Here is a 19,569-nt window from a genome sequence, read left to right as displayed (position 1 = left end):
GAACCGAAACACATCGGAATGAGAGGGATCCGGAGGCCGTGTAGGTATGAGACTACATGGTTGAAGGAAGGCTTATAAGAATTGTTAGGTACTACCCATATCAACAAGATGCGTCTTCTTTTCGGGAGCTCAATCCATAGGAACTCCACAGTTAAGCGTGCTTGGCTTGGAGTAGCACTAGGATGGGTGACCTACCGGGAAGTTTCCCGGTAAGCATGTGAGTGAGGACAAAGCATGCTGAAAAGACTCGTGTTGGTTTGTGGGGTTAGTCGGCAATCCTGTAGGCAGTCTGGGATGTTACACTTGGTATCAGAGCAGACCTCTCCCAGTACGGTGTGGTTCGGGGACGAACCAGGCGGAAGCTGGTGGGCATGTAACACCCACGTCGTGGCTTTCGATATCCCGCTAGGTGGATACGAAAGGTTCCCGACCTAAGGGGAACGGTTTAAGCCGCAAGGGACCCCCACGACAATAGTAGGAACCGAAACACATCGGAATGAGAGGGATCCGGAGGCCGTGTAGGTATGAGACTACATGGTTGAAGGAAGGCTTATAAGAATTGTTAGGTACTACCCATATCAACAAGATGCGTCTTCTTTTCGGGAGCTCAATCCATAGGAACTCCACAGTTAAGCGTGCTTGGCTTGGAGTAGCACTAGGATGGGTGACCTACCGGGAAGTTTCCCGGTAAGCATGTGAGTGAGGACAAAGCATGCTGAAAAGACTCGTGTTGGTTTGTGGGGTTAGTCGGCAATCCTGTAGGCAGTCTGGGATGTTACACTTGGTATCAGAGCAGACCTCTCCCAGTACGGTGTGGTTCGGGGACGAACCAGGCGGAAGCTGGTGGGCATGTAACACCCACGTCGTGGCTTTCGATATCCCGCTAGGTGGATACGAAAGGTTCCCGACCTAAGGGGAACGGTTTAAGCCGCAAGGGACCCCCACGACAATAGTAGGAACCGAAACACATCGGAATGAGAGGGATCCGGAGGCCGTGTAGGTATGAGACTACATGGTTGAAGGAAGGCTTATAAGAATTGTTAGGTACTACCCATATCAACAAGATGCGTCTTCTTTTCGGGAGCTCAATCCATAGGAACTCCACAGTTAAGCGTGCTTGGCTTGGAGTAGCACTAGGATGGGTGACCTACCGGGAAGTTTCCCGGTAAGCATGTGAGTGAGGACAAAGCATGCTGAAAAGACTCGTGTTGGTTTGTGGGGTTAGTCGGCAATCCTGTAGGCAGTCTGGGATGTTACAGTTGATCCTCTGAAATCTGTCGATGCAATGTACACTGAAGTTGCAGATTGCAATGTAACGCCCGCTTTGATAGTGTCTAGAATAATCAAAAGTGCGTTAAAACTGATATTGGATACATTAATTTTTACAATACCACATTGTCATCAAGACAACAGTTCAACAACTACGACAACCGAAGTCTTATGATACATTATTCCACATAGTAATATGTCGTACAAGTCTACATATACAACCATTACAACAACATCTATAATTATACATAGGCATCAACTACTTCAACACCAAGATGAAATCCTTGCAAGCATAATCAATCCAGAGCCTTTTCTTTACCTTTACAACGTGAAACCTGAGAACCTGAACAAATAAGGAGAGGGATGAGACATAATGCCTCAGTGAGTTCTATCTAACCCTAGCTAGTGATATCCTCGGGGAACACCTATGGTTACCACGTGACTACAATACAACCTGACGGTTGATTATACTTGTGTGGTCATGTTTGCATAGACGGTAGTGCATGCTAGTCCCATCTAGAATTCATCAAAACTTGTTATAGGCTTAATATTTCTAAGTGTGACATCGCAGTTAAGGGAAAAGTCTAAGACCGCTATACCAAGATACACTCTAAGTATCGAGGTCTATACATATGTCACATTACTAAGTCGGACGATTAGGGGAAAACCTAAGATCGTCATCGACAAAACTATCCTTAACTATTCTAGTCATAAGCTTGAACGTATCTAACGTCGTTTCATAACCAACAATAATTAAGTTAGGAGTTAGCGTTGAACAATAACAATATCTGAATTCTTTTTACGGAGAGCCCCGGGGTGGAGTAAACCCGAGCGCAAACCCTATCTAACCGATGGAAACCTATCTAAGGTAAACCAACGGAACTCCTTAAGTGACGTGTGGGTCCCTTACGGCTAATCCCGTTTCACCTGATGGAAACCTCTTGAAACCAACCTAGTGTGATCACAAGAGACACGACACTCATATGATGTTTAAACATTCTTAGTGAAAATATATCTAATCGTATCACATTCTATCATACATCGTCTCTATGATGTTATTCTATTCTCGACAAACTATGCCGAGTCTCTATGTTTCTTCCCTTAATGAAAATATTAATTTCCCCTTCACATTCAAGTCAAACTCTCATAAGTCGTTCAAGATGATTATGTTATGATTGCCATGATTTTTAATTCGAGAATCGTTACGTGTTATGTGCATTGCCTAGATGTCGTTTTGGGGTTATAAAGTTGTAAAACGATGAAAGAAAAGCTTCGGAACGCACCACCGACCCTAAAATGGGCCAACAGGCCAAAAGCACATTGGCAAGGTCAGAGGCCTGCGCTATTAGCACGCCTGGGGCGTGGCCTTCCTGAAGAATTTCGCTATTAGCGAAATTTTCGCTAATAGCGTGGTTCTTCGGGTCTGTGGTACCAAATCTGCAATTTTTGACCCGAAAACACATCTTAATGATTCCTGCAATACACCAAAACATCCAGTAACATACAAAAGCAATAAATAACATATTCCATGGCAATTTTAACGTATAATCATCATGAATTAGCTTTAGAGTACCATAAGCACAACTAGCAAAAACTAGCACAATTCATAGCTCACACACTAAGAAAGCTCAAACCAAAGGAAGGTTTTCTATCTAAGAACTCACCTTGCCCAAAAGAAATAAGGTTCAAGTGTTTCAAAGCTCAACCAAAACCCTAGATGGATAAGGATCAAAGAGGAAGCTTGCTTCAAGGATCCTTAGTTGTTTTCCATCAAAGACTACTCATTCATTTCCAAGTTGCTTGCCTCAAGGAATTTAACACAAAAAGTGTTTGGTTTGGGAGAAGATTGGGGCTGAATTTTTAGAGAGAGAAGAGAGAAATGTTGGTGCCAAACCTAGAGAGAGAAAATGAATATTTTGGAACCTTTTGTCCTTAAATACCCCTAAAGCTCAAATTCCAAATTCGCCCCTGAACTCAAACGCGCGCATTCTATCGTTAACTGATATTATTCACAACATAAACGAACGGGGTATTACATGCAATGTGGTGGAGGTCATCATTGATGTTGTCAAGAAGCTATTTGTGGAAACAAAAGTTGATGTTGCTGAATGTCAGATGGTAGAAGCTACCAAAGGCCCTAAAAGTGTTGATGAAGTCATTTCAGAGTCTCAATTTGCTGAGAAGATGAAAGTGGCTTATCCTACTGCTGAAGAGGAACTTATTGATTTCCTTAACCGTTGCAGGTTGAAGAACTTTGAGGTTGTGCTATACCCTAGATGCAGTTTTGTGTTCGACAAAGAGGCTACTAAAGTCCTTGAGGGTTTTATTCCTAAATCCAAGAAAAGAGGAAAATGGTCTGATGATCATAGACCAAAGTTCTCCTTCACCAGGAGTTACATTCCTTTTATAAGTAATTATTCGACCACTAATTACGTTAATAAGAATGATCAAGGAAAAAATTTGTGCCTCATGCTAAAGCACCTGTGCATAAATGGGTTCACTCAACCCACAAAATGTTCAGTATGGGAAGAACAATGATGTTACTGATCCTGAAATTTCAAATGATTCAAAGAAATATGCTTATAGTAACAATTACAAAGAGAAAAATCCTATGACTCAGACTCAGTGGAGAAGGTATCAAAGATCCAAAAAGGGTGTTGTTGCAGATTTTGATGACAAAGATGTTGACCTAACAGGAAAGAAAAAAGTGGTCAAAAGAGTTAAGAGAAAAATAAAAGAAAGGTTGTCCCTTCCTCGTGTCGAAGAGAATCTTGTTGTAGATGATGAAATGGATTCAGACTTCATAGATTCAGAATCTTACTTCGACGTCATATGCAATGTGGTTTCCATTTTACCCACAGAGTATGATGTTGTGTTCAAATTGAGGAATCAGAGGATGATTTCAACCCAGAAGACATGGAGAAATACAGACTCATGTGTTACTATGTAACAAGAGTTCTTCAAAAGAGTCAAGGAACTCTACATCATTTCGATTGGCTTTTGAGCATCATGCGGTTTCACCAGTGGAAATTTATGTACAATCAGCCAGAGTACAGAGACAAAGGAAAATTCCAACAGATCAATACTAGAATATGATGTTGGATGAATTGGTTGATGTAGATAAAGAAAGATTGATGGCTTTGGAGGTACTTTTAAGGCAAAAAGAACGTGTTGCAAAAGCCTATAATAAGAAGGTAAAATTAAAATCTTTTAACATTGGAGATTTTGTTTGGAAAGTACTTTTGCATATGGACAAAAGAGATAGAGTCTTAGGCAAATGGTCAGCAAATTGGAAAGGACCAGTTAAAGTTTTACAAGTATTTTCAAATGGTGCTTATGAAATAGAAGAGTTAGCTTCCGACAATAGAATATTCATAATAAATGGCAAATATTTGAAAAATTATAAGCATATATTGCAGGAAGTTTAAATAATACAGAAATAGTTATGATGAGAAACAGGAAACTTGGCATTATAATTAAACCAAAATTAATGCCAAGGGGCAACTGTCTAAACCTTAGTCATTGTCAAATATTACAAGCCTAAGTTTAAAGACTTAGTTGAAATTAAAAGGACTCTAAAGTTGAAGGTTAGCCTTCAACCTCTCATAAATGGAGTCGCAAATCTCCAACTTCACTTCCACAAACTCTTTTTCCAGAGTTAAGCATGTTACATCTTGTCCAAGCTTAACTGTCACTTCGCGGTGTTCAATAGCCTTTAAAGCTTTTGATTGTGCCACCTCTTTTGATTCTTTGACCTGGGAGTCAAGAAATAAAGCCTCATGTGTTGAAGAAGCATAGCTTTCAAGATGATGTAGCCGAAGATTACTGGGATTGGTTGCGAACAGTAAATGTTGTTTGCTTGTTTTACAAGTTGGATTAGTGGGAAAAAGTCGAGTTTTCTTTTCTTAACCCCTAAGTAATGATGCACTATAAATAGAGATACTTGCACACTCTTTTATTGTAATTAATTAGTACGATTGCTAAGGTTATGATTCATCTTTAGGGGTTGTCGCAAGTATAGCTTTTGTTCGAGCATAAATACTAGAACTCCCACCGTTACATCACGGGGTCATATCCTAACTTTCATATATCAAGGAAGGTCATAAACTAATAGATAATAGATTTACTCCCAACAAATAAGTAGAGGAGATTCAAGGATACCCTACAATCCGTTAAACCTCTGATGCAAATAACCTAATCTCACATTGTGTAGGACAATTAAAAAACCTGCAAACCAATTATTTCATTTATTGCTTTCCTTGAAATAAATTCCCCTAATTGGTAAGTTGAACGACAATTCCTGTGGAGAAGATAAATTACTACCTTATCACTTGTTACGTTTTGGTGCACTTGCCGAATTTTGTCATCAGTGCTGCCGACATGGTCTCCTTGTCAAGTCTGCTTCTGTCATCCATAGCTTCACAACAAAAAACCTGAAGAAAAAAAAATCAATGTACAACTCATTTAGGTATTTTATAATACACTTGGAGTGCAAAATATACATTCTTGGTTTTTTGTGTTATTTTAAGTTTCAAACTAACACATTAAACTTAAACCTAGTCCAAAGAACATTCACAGTGCAAACATGCAAGCATTTGATCATCTACTACCAAAAAAATGAAAAATTACATTAACCCTAAACACTAACATATTACCAATTTAAACAAAAAAATCCAACATATTAAACAAAAAATTTCAATGATAAGGAATTATGAACTTATTATTAGATCGAAGAGTTGCTTGACTTTAAAAAAATTGGATGGAGGTTGGTTTGTGGCAGTTTGGTGGGAGTTTAAGGGTTTTCCTAGATGTTCGGATTGTTGTTGTTGTTATGGTATAAGACTAGAACACAACGACAGTTAAGTACCGCTGAGGAGCGAACGAGTGTTATCTACTGTCAAACGGTTAACAACCATTGAAGATATTAAGATAATTTCGACGTGTCTGAGAGCAATTTATGAAGCTTTAAAGAGCAATTTTCCCCGCCTAATTATTGGAATATGAAATTCCCAACTTAGAAAGTTACAACTTCAATATCCGTATATAGCCCAAAACTCAAGATGCTATTATTCTGTTTTGATAATAAACCCAAGGTGTGATTTTAAATTGTCTTTAATAATTTTTTTAGCAAGTTGAGATTTGTCTGTTATGTCTGTAAATTTTGTCTTGCAACAGCAAGATGTTAATCATGTGATTTATTTAGCTATATGTTCCTAATAAAAAATATTAGCTTCTGTGTTCAAGTATATTTAAAAATTATATAAAAGAAAGAGGATTTAAAATTGCTTGTGAAAGTGTTAGGTGATAGGAACGAAACATTTTTAAAAAGAATTAATCTTCCTTCTGAGATCGAATATAGGAATATCTTTTGAAAAAAGTTTGAATATTCCCACTCTCAATTAAAAAATCTTATTTAAAAAGCATCATTTCTACACTAGAATGTTGAGTTTAATGGTCGTGAGATGACAGTTTAAAACAACTTTGCACATACAAACGATTAAAACATTTAGAATTGGACATAGATTAAAACATTAATTGACGTGGCAATTTTAAATGTTTTGATTGGTTGTGTGAGAAAAAAATTTACATTGTCGATCCACCACCATTAAACTGCGTAAATAATTATTTTGATTTAAATAAAATATTAGTATCAGCCAGGCCGACACTACATATCTAAAACCCCTCAAAAGAATAAAAAAGACACTAAAATTCATATTTTCACTTGAAGAACCATGTCTTTTCTATAAATGGTATATAAATCTGATGGATTCTATAATAAGTTTGTTTTTTCTTTGTATTGTGGTGGTTATAGCACCCCTTCTAGTAGGACCCAAATCGTGGTTGTAATACTATTTGTAATGTATTCCATTATCAAAATTGAATAAAATCTTTTCCATTATAAATGAAAAACATATTTTGTCAAATAATTAGTCTTTTCCATTATATTAAAGGAACTTGAAAGTTTTTTTTTTTTTCTTTTTTTCCTCACCAGCAGTTGCTAGGGAGGTCTTGAAAACCCATGATATTATCTTTGCATCAAGGCCTCATCTTCTAGTCATGGAGATAGTATCTTATAATTCAACAGATATAGCTTTTTCACCTTATGGTGATTATTGGAGACAACTTAGAAAGATTTGTGCTATTGAGCTTTTAAGCACAAGAAGAGTCAAATCTCTTTGGCCAAAAAGACAGAAAGAGATCAATTATCTCTTAAAGAAGATCGCTGCAAATGAAGGATCAGAATTCAATCTTACTCAAGAAGTTATTTCAATGTTGTATACGTTTACTTCAAAGGCTGCATTTGGTAAGAAATATTCGGAACAAGAAGAGTTCTTATCAGTTGTAAAACAACTTATCAAACTTGCTGGAGGGTTCTACCTTGGTGACTTGTTTCCTTCAGCTCAATGGATTCAAACTCTCTCCGGAATGAAGCCTAAGCTTAAGAAGTTAAGCCAACAAGTAGACAGGATTCTAGGACATATAATCAATGACCACAAAGAGGAAATGTCAAAAAGAGCAAAAGAAGGTTTGGCCGAAGTAGAGGAAGATTTGATCGATTGTCTTTTAAAATTTGAGGACAGTGGCAGTGATATGGGTTTTAATTTAACTACTGATAATATTAAAGCTATAATTCTGGTATGCACATTAACAGCTCTCTATTTTTTGATATATAGTCCAAGATTCTAAATTGTGGTTGCGGTGGCAATTGTAATTACGCAGTCTAACTTTTATATTTCAGGATGTCTTCGCTGCTGGAAGTGAGACTTCAGCAAGTACAATTATTTGGGCAATGGCTGAGATGATGAAGGATCAAAGAGTTTTGAAGAAAGCACAAGCTGAAATAAGAGAGGGATTTGATAGGAGTGGAAGGGTTGATGAAGCTACGATTGATGAGTTCGAATATTTGAAAGCAGTAATCAAAGAATCACTAAGACTACACCCTTCTGTTCCTCTCCTTCTTCCAAGGGAATGTGGAGAAGCTTGTGAGATTAATGGTTATCATATACCTGTCAAAACTAGAGTCCTCGTTAATGCTTGGGCCATTGGACGGGATCCAAAATATTGGAATGACCCCGATAAGTTTTATCCTGAGAGGTTTATCGATAGTTCTATTGATTTTAAAGGAACTAATTTTGAGTACATTCCATTTGGGGCTGGAAGGAGAATTTGTCCAGGCATGAATTATGGTATGGCAAATGTTGAGCAGGTCCTTGCACTCGTATTGTATCATTTTGATTGGAGCCTTCCCAATGGAATAAAAGATGAGGAACTAGAGTTGATAGAGGAATTTGGAGCTGCTATGTCAAGAAAAGGTGACCTTTACTTGATTTCAATCACTTCTCATCCTTTAGCTGTAACATGAAAAATGTTGTTCTATCTAAGATGTACTATGTTGATGTGTGATCCTATACTATATTGTTTTATATTTGCTATAAGTAGCTTATTTATGCTACTTGGTGTTTAGAGTTAGATGTTATGCTATTTTCATTCTAGTCTATCATTACAGTTTCTTTTTTCATGATGATTCATGTTTTATTAATTTGAATGTAGTCTCTTTAACCTTGTTGAAATAAATCATGTGATTTTCTGTAATATGAGGTCTTTGACTAAGGGAGAGTTCAGGTGTGAGACATGGTCATTTGATTTTTATCTTGGGAATCCCCAATAATGATAATTCATGTTCTAACTGTTCTTACAAATCAGTAAAAAATTCTAATTTCTCAGGTGATTAATTTATTAGCTAAAACATACAACAACAATTTATAGGGATCACATAATCATATTTCAATATGCCTAGAGTAAATTTTCTTATGTCCAAAAGTCACAATTATTGTTATTACTGCGCATCTTCCAAAGGTGATGCTAATGTTTGAACCTGAACTCGAACAAAATCAAGACGAGCTTTTTGCTACATGCTTTCATCAAATTGAACAATGCTTCTTATGGAATTAATTACTACCTAAATAAGTCGCCCAACATGCAGAGGTATCCTACTAATTCGCAACCATGCATCGCGATCCCGCGAAGTCAACAACGGTGTCCATTAATCAAAAGCGTCTTTTGCTTCAACCAAGACCTATTTCAAATCTTCTTCCCTGATAGAATCAATAAAAACCTTTCTGCCACCTATAGGGATGACCTTACGCGTAACATTAAGAAAACCCCTCCTTGCCCATTCTTCGTCTTCTTTGTTTTAAAAAAAAAAAAAAATAACACCTTTTATGTTATCAATGGATCAAGACGCCTTTTGTGGACCCACAGCTTCAGCATAAGAAGTTTTGTCACTCTTTTCTCTTGACAAAGTCCTATTACCTTCTATCAACCTTGATGCACTAAAGTTTACTATTTTGTTCGTCACTAGTGGATGCGTTCGGAACAATCTTTACATATTCTTTTTCAAACTTATTACGAATAGCTTGAACCATCTTTACCAAGTCTTCTACACTTCTGAAACATACGAAACCAAACACTTGACCTTGACGGTTAAGAACACATCTTCTAACATTCGCATCGGCTCAAACCCGATCCATACGTCCTTTTATCGAGATAATATTAGGAACATTAGTGAAATGAAAAGTTTTCGCAACCTTCTAATCATCACTATTACTCGCAACCTACTCGTTAATGTTTTCTTCAACCTTTAACTCGATTGCTTCACTACATTTTGCTTTGACATCCTTAATTTTAAAAAATAAAATAAAGGCTGAATAAATGAGAAACTGAAGCCGTGGATGGGAAACAACACAACAACCTGTTTTATTCCTTCCTCTGTTTCTCTCTCTACAACTTCACTTCAACCACCACCCACCGTCAAAAAGTGCCACCTGCCGTGCCGCCGACTATCATTCTGCCACAGGCTGCGGCGATTTACCTCCCTACTTCTCAATGAATTGTGTTATCCCGGTAGGTTTGTGAGTTGTTGGATATTTGATGAACGAAGATTTGCAAATGTTTTGCACAAGTGTGTAATTGTGATGCGAATGTGTATGTGTGTAAACTATGTAAGCCCTTTTGAGTTAACCAGTTCACATGTGTTTGTGTGTTTGACCGTTATCTAATGAGTTGAACTTAAGTTGAAAATTCAACTCGTTAAATAAATGAGTTAAACTTGATCTATGAATAGTTTGATTTATTAGTTCATTAGTCAACTCGATATATATATTATCAAATTCAAATTATTTTCTATGATTTTATTTTTGTGTAAAATAAAAATGACTTGGATGTAGAAATAAAAATTCTTGAATGATTATGATGTTGAACACAATAGTAAATAAATGTTTGACATATATACATAGTGCTTTTATTGGTGGTGATTTTTTTTTTGGTGGTGATATATATACATAGTGCTGTGAACGAATGAATGTATTTATTTGTTAAAAATTAAGAATGAAATCATTAGAGCATATAACATAGTGTCGTTCCTTTTAAAAAATACAAAGTGTTGTGAAGAAAATGCTTTCAAACCACTATGTCATAATAGTCCCAAATCGGTTATTTTTAATCAACTGTGATCAAGAGTGGCTATAAAACAACCTCTAAATCCTTAAAAAGAATAAAATAAATCCAAAGCACACTTAAATCACTTGGGTAATACAGATTATTATTATAACAAAATTAATAATTAAAGCGCAATGTCATTATTGCCTATTAACTATAGAGTAGTTTTAATAGTATTTGAGACCAGTTTTGTTGTAGTCTTTTTTATTTTTATATATTATTGGGTTCATTTCAGCTTTTGAGCCAAACCAATCGGGCCGAATCGTGTAGTTTGTGAACTTAAATAAAGTTGAGTTTCGAGTCGAACATAATTTTATCGAGTATGTTGAAACAAAATGAGTTTTGCACAATGCCTCAAACGTTAAGCAGTGTGCCCGAGAAATGGCTAGGTTGGAAAAGGCAATAGCCGCTCATATATGTGACATGAAGACTTGATTCATTTCTTTTTGTACAAGCCCACGTTTGCTCGTCCACTTATTTTTCTTTTCACACCTCCATTTAATTAATAGATCAGCCTAGTGCACACCAATTTCTTTCATTTTATCCAATGATCCATCACACGACATATTTCTTCTGATTCTCTTTAGCCACTAAAGCATGCAACGATTTCCTTTCTCTCATTTGGTTATGTGGTCATTGATCAATAGTAATAATAGGTAATGACACACTACTTGACTCAATAAATAAAAAGCGACAATTTATTTAAAAGGATTCTAAATTAATTAATTATTAAGCTAATAAAGATAGACTAAAAAAACGAGAATAATTAGGTCATTGTATTTAAAATTGTAATAACTCTTCTCTCCATCTCTTCCCTCCCCTTCAAAAAACTCCAATTTAGGGGGAAGCAATAAATGAGCTTAGAAGGGGTTTTGCTCCCCCTCCCTCTCATTCCCTTCTAAAAATTGAATCAAACACAAAATAATTAAAATGACCACTTCCCTCCCCTCCAAAACCCGCGAACCAAACGGACCCTTAGTGATACATGATAATAGTTTTGACCGAGACTAAATTTTAACCGAGCAAGTGACAACGGGGTCACTCTTTCATTCATGCCTAGTTACCTTTTCTAAATGCCTTATATCATGCCAGTACCGATGATTTCTACGTCCTAAATTATTACAGACCGTAGTTTAAAAGTTAAGATCCACTTCAAAGGCTTGCAAACTATCACTCCTTTTAAACCCACCAAGGTTTGATGTGGGTCCCTCATCTGACAGAAATTTTTATGCAACACATATACTGCCACTCCTAAAATCTTTATCATTGAGAAAAAAATCATGGTATCATTGGTTTAGTTCTTACATCATATATCTCTAATCAAGCAAGATATGTTACTTCTATTTGATTTTTTTTTCTTCCTAACTTCTCTTAAAACAAACACACGGTTAAAAGACCAAAATTAATGAAAATTCGTTTGTTTTTTAATGCAACCAAAGTTAAGCATCTTGACAAGTTGTAATACTGATCTGCTTCAAAATAAGAGTACACCCAAATTATATGTGCATCATTTCTTAATGTTATTCGGCTTGATGTTTTGTATTGTTTAAGATGTAATGTATGTTTGTAGTGTGTGACTTATATCTTCTTCGTCTAGGCTAATTAAAAAAAAATAAAAGTATAGGACAAGATGTCGTTATATGTGAGGTTTTACAAGAAAATTAAAAGTAGCTGGTTTTTACCAAAATGAAAATGAGTTACAACCAAGGTAGTGCTTCTTGTTATGACAATAGCTCTATTCCAAAACAAAAACATCAAAACCATCTGTAAATTTTCTTTCTTACTTGTATTACTCTTCTTTGGAGTGCAATCTTTGTTTGTAGTATTTAACCTATACATTCTATTGTTTTTAAAAAATACAGGACAGGCTTTATAGTTTATGTCTTTGACAACCGTTTTAGTTTAAATTAATAATATGTCATTATTATAAGTTTATAACCAACCGGAAAATTAACTCACATGCATATCAACAATGTTTTATCTTTTTTTTTTTTTTTGTAACGGATCATTTTTATATAAAACTTCTCTCTGATAAAGTATCAGTGTACAAATGTTGCATATACATCTATTATAATAATAACTGCCCGAATAAGAGTTCTCCTCCTCGAGGTCTCAGATTCGATTATCTCTGCTGTCAATTTAGGTGGGTTAATTTAATCAGCTTCTTAAAAAAAAAAAAACTGCCGGACTAAGAGTTTGGAATTATTTTCTTTGTTTGTGGGGAAAGAATTTGGAATTGTAAATGCTTTAACTCGCTTTCTCCTATCGACCTGTCAACCAGCAATAGAGCTTCACTCTCTGAACCACGTGAGTGACATATGATTCTTTGTTATGAAAAATTTGAAGGTTGCACTCCTTCCAAATTAACCAAACAAATACCAGCCATATTCGTTGAAAATATATGCAGATATCCTTCCTACAAAGATGGACACCGCCAAACTGGGTAGCATTCATATGGAAGCACACTTAGGGTGTGTTTGGGAAGAGGGTTTAGAAGGGGAAGGGAGGGGAGGGCTCACTTTTATTTTTTAAATTACGAACAATGTAAAATGTCTTTTTAAGATAAATTAAGTGTTTTTGAAGTATTATATGATCATTTATCATGTTGTTAATTCAATTTTTTAAAAATCATTTTATAATGTCTTTAAATTAAAAAAGGAATGTAAGCCCTCCCCTCCCTTCCCCTCCTAAACCCTCTTCCCAAACACACCCTAAATATTCCTAACCATTTTAAAATAATGAACCAACCATCCCCAGAAAATGACAATCCAAGAACAAAAATTCACCAAGTCCTCCATCCCACAACAGCTCGAGCATAACAAGTGTCTTGGTTGAAGAACTCCGCGAGAAGCTAATTTATCTTTAGTTGGAAACATTGTATGTAGCAATCTCAATGAAAATAGAGGGACTTATAGGGGAAGCATTTTATTCTAAATGATATCCATGAATGACGCTTGAACTTATTGATCATCTGAAGTAAATCAGTAACTTATAAACTTCTTTTACCGAGTAACCGTGAACTAAATCCAGTTTTCAAAACCAAGTTTTGCAATAGATTCCCAACAAAAGGCAACACTCCACAGTCAGTTTCTCCTCCTAAGCAAAAGAGTCTCACCATCGACCTACATCCCTAACCTTTAATGCCCCAACCTAATCTCCTTTTATCAGCCACAATAATATTACGATTAGAATATAATTCAAAAATCCGCCTAAATCTAACATGTAAGAGCCCCCCTTCCAACCAAGGAAGAGGAACTTTACCCATTGCAAAATCAGCCACCCTCCGGCACACCAACTCTATCTAACCCCACATATGTCTTTCAGGTAACTAGATGCAAGCGAGCAACCTGCTCTAATCCGGCCACCATCTGCCTCATTTTTGCCACAAAAACTTTGTACCATAAACCATCCTAGTCAACATGAAGCCTCCAAAACCATTTTCCTAAAAACTTGATATTAAATTCCCTGATTTTCCTCACCCTTTCACCTCCCGACTCGTTATCAAAACAAATCTTACCCCATTGGATCCAATTCATTTTATCTTAGAGGTTGTTATATGAACTATGGATCTCTTGTTATCATCATAATAAAAAGGATAGCAATCAATGTGAGGGTTTAACCAAAATACTTCATTTGTATTTAATTATAACCCACTTTGTCATTTTCAAAGCCAAATAACTATAATTTAAAAATCTCTTTTTCTTAAAAAAAAACTAAAATTTAAAAAGTAATTTTTTAATTGCCGTTCGCAAAGCAAAATAACTATAATTTTAAATGGTAGGTATATTTTGAAAAAATCAAATTCTTTGCAATTTATCATAGATAAATGTAGGTATATTTTTTCATGAATCATTGATAGCGGTAGAAAATCAATATATAATTCTAAACACTGTTGTTTATCATTTCTGCTTCCATATGGAATCTAAGCACCAAAAAAATAAAAGGAATCTATGCTTTCTCTCAATCAAGACAACACAAGTTTCGATTTCATACTACATTTTTTTATATGTCAGGCTTACACACTATTATAAAATATAAAATAAAAATATAGAAACAAATCCCATAAGTTCCATAAAATAACTACCAAAATAAAGATTTTGGAATTATCAGAGTCGCCAACATCACTCTTTCAATCATTTTTTTTCCTATTATTCAATTGAAGTTATATGAATTATAGCCAATCAAAAATAGTGTATTAAAAAAAATGAGAGTTAAAGAATGCATCCGTGACCTTTTCTTTTTTTTGGCCAGAGTTCAATCATATATCAAAATGTGAATACTGATGAAAATCTATTACAAAGTAATTTTTTTTTTGTGAGATTAGAAAGTAATATTATTATTTTTATCATTGGTGAAGTAAAAACAGTGTTTTACATTGTGACCACATAGTTATTATACAAAAGAAAAAACTATGCAGAGATTCCAATATCTATTTATATGAGTACATAGAATTGATGTTCTTCATTAAACAAGAGATAAAAAACGTATTCCACCTTATTCCCCTGTTGCTTTCTTCATCTACATGGATCTTCAAACAGTTTCCCCTTTCACACTTTTTTCCATTTTCCTTCTCTCCATCATTGTGACACTAAAACTAAAGAAAAAAATCAAGAAAATTGACTCAATTCCAAATATACCGCCAGGGCCATGGAAGCTACCAATCATAGGAAACATTCATAATCTTGTTGGCTCTCCACCACATAGAAAATTACGAGAATTGTCAAAAAAATATGGCCCTTTAATGCATCTTCAACTTGGTGAAGTTTTCTTTATTATTGTTTCCTCAGCAGAATATGCTATGGAAATAATGAAAACTCATGATGTTACATTTGCATCAAGGCCTTCTACACTAACCTCAGAGATAATCTTTTATGATTCAACAGATATAGCTTTTGCACCTTATGGTGATTATTGGAGACAACTTAGAAAGATTTGTACCGTTGAACTTTTAAGTATAAAACGGGTTCAATCTCTTTGGCCAATAAGAGAACAAGAGATTAATAATCTCGTCAGAAGGATTGCTTCGGATGAAGGAAGAGTTGTCAATCTTTCACAACAAGTTGTGTCAATGATGTTTTCAATCACTTCAAGAGCTGCATTTGGCAAAAAATACATGGAGCAAGATGAGTTCGTATCGACTGTAAGAGAAGTGTTGCAACTAGCTGGAGGCTTCTACATTGGTGACTTGTTTCCTTCCGCGAAATGGCTTCAAAATCTTACTGGGATGAGGCCTAGGCTTGAGAAGTTGCATGAAAAAGTTGATAGAATACTTGAGCTGATCATCGATGACCATAAAGAAAAAAATTCAAGAAGTAAAGATGATTTAGTTGAAGGAGAACAAGATTTGATTGATGTTCTCTTGAAATTTGAGGATAGTAATAATAACAGTAACCAGGAATTTTCCATAACTAAAAGAAATATCAAGGCCATTGTATTTGTAAGCATATTTACTTTCTTAATCATATGCATGTCAATAATTTTTTTTTCAACAGGTACAGTTTATTGCTTTAACATAGGCATTTATATGATAAACGTTTTACTGTAAACAGTTAAATACGTTGTTTATCCAAAGTAGTTCTAAGTAGCAAGAAATTGATTAGAAGATTAAACTTTTTTTGATGTAGGATGATTATATTTAAAGTTTTTACCTATTTAACTCGATTTGTTTGACGTGTAAGGATATTTTCACCGGTGGAAGTGACACAGCAGCAACAACAATTAACTGGACATTGGCTGAGATGATGAAGGATCAAAGAGTAATGAAGAAAGCACAAGCTGAAGTAAGAGTGATATTCAAAAAAATAGGAAAAATTGATGAAACAATGATTTCAGAGTTAAAATACTTGAAAGCAATAATCAAAGAGGTCTTAAGAATGCACCTTCCTGGTCCTCTTTTAATTCCAAGGGTGTGTGCACAAGCTTGTGAGATTGATGGTTATCACATACCAATCAAAAGTAGGGTTATAATCAATGCTTGGGCGATTGGAAGGGATCCAAAATATTGGACTGATCCGGATAAGTTTTATCCTGAAAGATTTGTTGATAGTTCTATTGATTTCAAAGGAACAAATTTTGAGTACATTCCATTTGGTGCTGGAAGAAGAATTTGTCCAGGCATCAACTATGGTTTGGCAAATGTTGAGCTGACTCTTGCTTTGTTATTGTGTCACTTTGATTGGAAACTTCCAAGTGGAATGAAAAATGAGGATTTGGACATGACTGAACTATTTGGAGCTTCTGTTATAAGAAAAGATGACCTATATTTGATTCCAACTACTTATCCTTCATTGAAGCAGTGCTGAAAATTGAAAAGTTTCCATTCGTCAAAATATTTGAGAAACAATTTCAAATATATTTAATCTTCCTGGTGGGAGTGGTGGCCCGAACATCATGTCAATTGCCCAAACTTTGTAAAACAAAATATTTAATCTATCTTGTAATATAGAAGATATTGCAAATAAGATTTTAACAATTTTAGTTTGCAAAATTTATTCTTTCAACAATGCAACTTTATTTTAACATGAATAGTTAATATTATTATACAAATAAATTATAATCTATTTGAGAAACAATTAAATGTCTTCAAAGAATCTAGTATATAGATTTATTTTGATTTAACTATTAAAATCTCTCTAATTAGTTTTAGCGCTTCACATAGAATTTTACGATCAAGAGCAAAGAATTGTAGAATTTTAGATAACTTTCAAGAGCTCTACGACCAGTGGCGGAGCCAGACAAAACAATTTGGAGTGGCCGCCATCAAAATAAACTAAAATATATAAATCATATTGCATATAACACATTTAAGTTGTAATAAACCAAAAATCGATCATTTAAAATTTAAACTACATAATATATAAAGTCGATCATTAAATACTTAAAGAGACACTTTACGTTTTCCGAGTGACTTGAAATCATCAATAATTGACTCGAAACTAATACATGCACTAATTTCCCTTTCAATATAAACTGACATGCGATCGGCTAGAAACTCAGTTTCCATCTTGTTTCTCAATTCAACAATATGTAATGAACAAGAATGATTGAAATTGGCAAAGGAGACAAAGTTAAGTGTACTAGACAAGAAAAATGGGTTTATTAAAGTATCATTTACAATTCTGCCAAATTAATTATGCAAATTCTAGGGTATAAAAAAATTTATTTTTTTAAGATGGGGTGGCCAAGGCTCCCCCTTGCCACCCCCTGGTTCCGCCAGTGTCTACGACGTGCTTTCCATAATATCTGTGTTAGAGAATGATTTGAGTAGCTCAATTATGATTAGAGAATGATTTAATTTAACTGTTAAAATCTCTCTAATGAGTTTTAATTCTTCCCATAGAATTTTATCATCAAGACCAATGAATTGACATATTTTAGACAAGTTTCGAGAGCTTTACAATGTGCTTTTGGATCCGTGTTAGAGAATGATTTGATTAGCTCAGTAATACGTAAAAATTCAAAAATAACATCATCTATGTCATACTACTTGAATCTTATATTAAGTGAGTAAAATTCTTTAGGCTTTTTGCCTTCCTGTTTGTATTCTGGTGCTTTCAGGCTTCCTGCATGTGAGAAATCATACTTATAGCCACAACATAATCTCCATTGGCAACATACCCAGATAACATAGAATTTCAAGGTGCCAAGCTTTAAGAAACCAGTTCTGTGCCAAAAATAATTAGTTTATATTCGTAATTTTGCGCCCGCGCATATCACACTTAATTTTTTACCGAAGAATTTTGTATAATGAGAATTTCTCTGTCTACAATCATCATTGGATATGAGCTATGTCTTGATATATTTTAAAGATCCAAAGGTGCTTTCCGGATAGAATTGAGTATCTATATGGTTGCAGCAACTTCTCTCAAATCAAATGCACCCTTAATGACCGCAACGAATGAAGATTAGTTTGTTTATTGATGCAACCAAAGTTAAGAATCTGGATAAATTGTAATATTCTTCTCAAAATTAAAGAACTAAAATTATCTATGCTTTATTTATTAATGTTATTTTGCATGATGTATTTTTTGTTTTTTGAAGATGTAATGTTTGTTTCTAGAACTAAAAAGAGTGCAAAACAAGCTGCCGGTATATATAATGTTTTAAATGATTTTATTTATATTTTTTAAATATCTTTGGTAAACAAAAAAGAGAAAGATACAATTGGAGATAGAACCAAGGTGATGCTTTCTTGTTCTAACACAGTGTGTGACAACAGCTTCTTTCCAAAATAAGAACATCAAAACCATCTGAAAATATTATTTCGTACTTTTATATATTACACTTCTTTTGCTGTTATATTATTAATCTTCTTTCCAAATTAAAAATAGTGTATTAAAGAAATACTATGTATTAACGGTGTTTTGACAACGTTTTTTCACCGAGGATCAATCATAAATGTAAATACTGTCGAATGATATAGGAATTTCGAGTAATAAAAATAGCTTGTAACGTGTCAAAGGTTGTTATATAAACTATGCATTTCGTGTTTTTCTTTCATTTTCCTTTGCCTTAGTAGTAGTTGTTGGTTTAGCATCATTGATTGTTGTTTTGATTTTGTTTGCTTGGGTTCTTTTTGCTCTGCTTTTAGCAATGTTATTAGACTCCTGTAATTGTTCTTTGTGATCTTTTCTTTGCACATCTTGTGCTTAGTTTAGATCTTATTAGTATTATAGTTGAATAATTGGAAATAGTAGTTTTATTTTGAAATATACAGAATCTTTGCATTTTGATCAAACATATATCAAGGAATATTTTTTCATGAATTACTTTCTGATAACGAATCTAAGCTTTCTCCTCAAG

The 19,569-nt window shown here is 34.6% G+C and overlaps 2 protein-coding genes across 2 annotated transcripts; both read left to right on the top strand.

The window, feature by feature from the left end:
• Positions 1-7,200: 7,200 nt before the first annotated feature.
• Positions 7,201-8,751, top strand: LOC146938555 (cytochrome P450 71D11-like). The gene is made up of 2 exons (XM_085752501.1): positions 7,201-7,905; positions 8,009-8,751. The coding sequence occupies exons 1-2, from the start codon at positions 7,327-7,329 to the stop codon at positions 8,630-8,632; spliced, it is 1,203 nt and encodes a 400-aa protein (XP_085608627.1). The 5' UTR covers positions 7,201-7,326; the 3' UTR covers positions 8,633-8,751.
• A 6,401-nt stretch (positions 8,752-15,152) lies between these two features.
• Positions 15,153-17,268, top strand: LOC146938554 (cytochrome P450 71D11-like). The gene is made up of 2 exons (XM_085757852.1): positions 15,153-16,204; positions 16,446-17,268. Exons 1-2 carry the CDS (start codon positions 15,290-15,292, stop codon positions 17,067-17,069), a joined length of 1,539 nt encoding a protein of 512 aa, XP_085613978.1. The 5' UTR covers positions 15,153-15,289; the 3' UTR covers positions 17,070-17,268.
• The last annotated feature ends 2,301 nt before the right edge of the window (positions 17,269-19,569 follow it).

The sequence above is a fragment of the Medicago sativa genome, chromosome 3, assembly GCF_051527215.1.
Source record: "Medicago sativa cultivar Bolivia chromosome 3, Bolivia_mono, whole genome shotgun sequence".
Lineage (NCBI taxonomy): Eukaryota > Viridiplantae > Streptophyta > Magnoliopsida > Fabales > Fabaceae > Medicago > Medicago sativa.
The sequence above is the reverse complement of the archived record's forward strand: the minus strand, read 5'-3'. Positions and strand labels throughout refer to the sequence as shown.